The 3,142-nt window shown below is 54.6% G+C and overlaps 1 protein-coding gene across 1 annotated transcript; it reads right to left on the reverse strand.

Moving 5' to 3' along the window:
- Window positions 1–978: 978 nt before the first annotated feature.
- On the reverse strand, window positions 979–1,563 carry LOC147964762 (uncharacterized). Its single transcript, XM_087530150.1, has one exon. The coding sequence runs from the start codon at window positions 1,561–1,563 to the stop codon at window positions 979–981; it is 585 nt and encodes a 194-aa protein (XP_087386276.1).
- Between the last annotated feature and the right edge of the window lie 1,579 nt (window positions 1,564–3,142).

The raw sequence follows: 3,142 nt of genomic DNA on the forward strand, positions 1-3,142 counted from the left end.
AACTAACTAGAATGCCATACCGACCACTAACCCAGGGCCTGGCTAACCAACTATGCATGCACACGCACAGGCATTAACAAACTACCGCTGGTTACATGCATGGCTTCTCAAGACCTGCGCAGCCTCTCAACGGCCACAAGACCGGGCCTCTACACGCCCCAAAGATTGCTGCACATCCGGCTGCCCAACTACATGCGTCGAGTCTCGGCGAGCACAACGACGATGCGCCAACTGATACACATCGACCCATGGTTTACTCCTAACATGGGCCTCCTTGAGCTGCGTGGCAGAGCCAGTGGCGCCCTGGGTAGGGGGAACGGCGCATCCCGTCGTGGCCTTGCTCGCAAAGCACCACCCATGAGCTGGACCTCGCTGGTGTCAAATCGGAAGCCCTGCACTGGGACCGGCCCTCCTGGAGCCCGCGCGTGTGGGTTGGACTGAAGAGGAGCGACGGATCTGGCGTGAATCCGGCAACCACCAAGGCGGGATCCGGCGTTTGGGGTGGGGGAAGGCGGGGTGAGGTAGAAAGAAGGTGGGGAGACAGGTGGTGGTGGAGTAGGCCGCCGCAGTGGTAGTGGTGGTCGGCGGGGCTGGGGAAGGGTGGGTGGGGAGGGGAGGGGCGGCGGCGCTCTAGGCCGCTTCCGTGATAGAAGGCAGGGAGGGGAGGGCCGGTGGCACTCCAGGCCGCTCTCGCGGTAGAAGGTGGGGAGGGGAGGGGTGGTGGCGTTCGTGTGTGGTGTTGGCAGAATAAGATGTTTTGATGGTAGAATAAGGTCTTAAGAGCATCTCCAACAGCCGCGCAACGCGCCGTGCGCTAAAAGTCGCGATACATCATCGGGTTAGCCAGCTTTTGCGCGCAGCGGTGCGCTAGTTCCAGCGGCCGCCGCAAATTAAAGCGCGTCCATGCCGTTCCAGAAGGCGCGCTATATTTCAGTTTTTTCTAATACATATTTGGTTTCGTAGATAGTTCTCCTACTACTACTCGTCCGACTCGGACTCTGTCACGGTGATGTCCTCCTCCCACGTCGGAGCATAGGCGTCAAGGAACCGCTCGTCGCCAGTGTTCCAGGAGGACGCATCTCCTAGCGCTTGGTTGTATTTAGCGATCGCCTTCCGCGTTCGCTTGTCCTCGCGATAGTCGGCTCGCTCCTCTCTCCTCTTCACCCTCCTCGCCCTCCTCTGGGCGAAGAATTGTTCCTCGTTGCTGTCTTCCGGGAAGCGATGACTCCACAGTGCCATGGCTTGCTCGTCCAACTCGGCCAGCCTGAGACGATGCTCCCGCCTCCAGTGCTTGCGATGATCCTCGTCAATGAGAAGCCGCGGGAAAGGAACCAACTCCTGTGCGTGCTCCCGCGTCGCCATGTCGGCGAAGTTCATGTCCTGACGGGACCTCGGGAGGCGCCACGCCACAGCGTCGTACGCGCCGGCGCCCTCCTGGGCGGTGTCGAAAGTTCTGAGACGGAGCCGCATGCAGCCGCCCGACCGAATCTCGGCGGAGTAGGTGCCGAACGGACGCACGCGGACGCCGCGGTAGACCGTACCTCCCCGGCGCCGAGGCGGCATCGTGGCGCGGTGGTGGCGTGTCGGCGGCAGAGCGCGGCAGGGGGCGATGGAGAGACGGAGAGAGCGGCAAAGGGCGATGGAGAGAGCGGCGGAGGCGCTGCAATTTATAGGCGCGCCGGACGCGGCGCGCCAAATGTAGCGCGCGAGCGGCCGCCTTTTCCCCCCCGCGCTAGTTTCGCGGCACCGCTGGAGCGCGCGTAAACGTCCCGCGCGCGCTATAAAGCCAATTTACCGCGCGCGTGCGTCTTTTGGCGCGGCTGTTGGAGATGCTCTAAGGGGGGTGTTGTTAGAATAGACCGTAGGAATAGTTATTTTTCACCCCTCTCTATTTTGACATTAATGCACCGTATTTTTACGTTTCGTAAATTTTGTCTTATTTCATACATAAAAAGAGAATGTAAGAAAATATGTACTCGCCGTAAAAAATATTTTATGTTACGTAAAATTATGAATGTAAAAACATAGCGTAAAACATACATAAAATGTGATTTTTCTGGTCTTATAACCTATATTTTTATTTTTATAGCAAATTTTACATATTGAATCAATATGCATGTAACTATTTATATTCTAAACATAATTTATTTAGAAAGCGATCGTAAAATTACCTCAGATGAAGAATAACTTATTCTGCACCCTCGGTGGTGAATAGTAACACTATATATATATAGAGAGAGAGAGAGAATGAGGCAGGCTTTGGCACAGAAGGACCTTGATCTTGCCACAGCGCAGAAGGAGGCTCAGGAGAAAACAACACTCGCCGATAAGAAGCTGGCTTCAGTCGGGGCGTTAGAGGAAGACAACGCCAAGCTGAAGACTGCTCTTGCCGAAGTTAACAAAGAAGTGACCCGTCTGAAGAAGGACAAAGTAGCCTTGAATGACAAGATTGAAGATCTCTCTCAGAAGAGAAATGACCTGGAGGCTTATCTGGGGGACTCACCAAGAAGTTATTCCTCATGCTTGAAGGTATTTCCTCTTGGTCGACTAGTTTTTCTTAACCTATTATTGGTTTCCCAGTCGGTTCTTTGACTCATCATTTTGCTGTGTAGAGTTTTGCCAGAACTTTGAAGAAGAGACTGGACGGATCGAGACGAACTTGGATCCCATCAAATCTCCCATACAGGACGAAGCCGCCATGAACGTGCTCCGACTGGAATCTCCTCCCGCCAGTGTCGTGGATTATCTAGCTCGACTGAAGGTGGCGGTTTCTTGAGTCAACACGGTGCTCTGGCCGAAGGAGAGCTTCCAGAATGACCTCGAGTCTCTGATGACTCGACTCAACGAAGTTCCCGGCCGAGTGCAGGAATGGAAGAAGTCTTCCGCCCAATGTGGTGCTGATGTGTCTCTGTGCCGGGTCCGTGTCCACTACAAGGAGGCCAAGGAAGAGAAGTTGGCAGCGCTCAAAGTCGCCAACACCAAACATCGCCAGTTTGAGTCCTTCATGGAGACCTTCATTGAAGCGGCCACTCGCATTGTAGACGGAGTCGACTTGGACGAGTTTGTCGAGCCAGCCAGTCCTCCCCCAGAGGAGTGAACAAACTTTAAGTCTTAATTCAATTTGCCTTGGAATGCCGAGTGA

The sequence above is a fragment of the Triticum urartu genome, chromosome 6A, assembly GCF_056163025.1.
Source record: "Triticum urartu cultivar PI428250 chromosome 6A, HENAU_Tu73, whole genome shotgun sequence".
Classification (NCBI taxonomy): domain Eukaryota; kingdom Viridiplantae; phylum Streptophyta; class Magnoliopsida; order Poales; family Poaceae; genus Triticum; species Triticum urartu.

Coding starts and splice junctions, on each gene's coding strand:
- LOC147964762 (XM_087530150.1), bottom strand. CDS start 1,563: ATGCCGCCTCGGCGCCGGGGAGGTACGGTCTACCGCGGCGTCCGCGTG.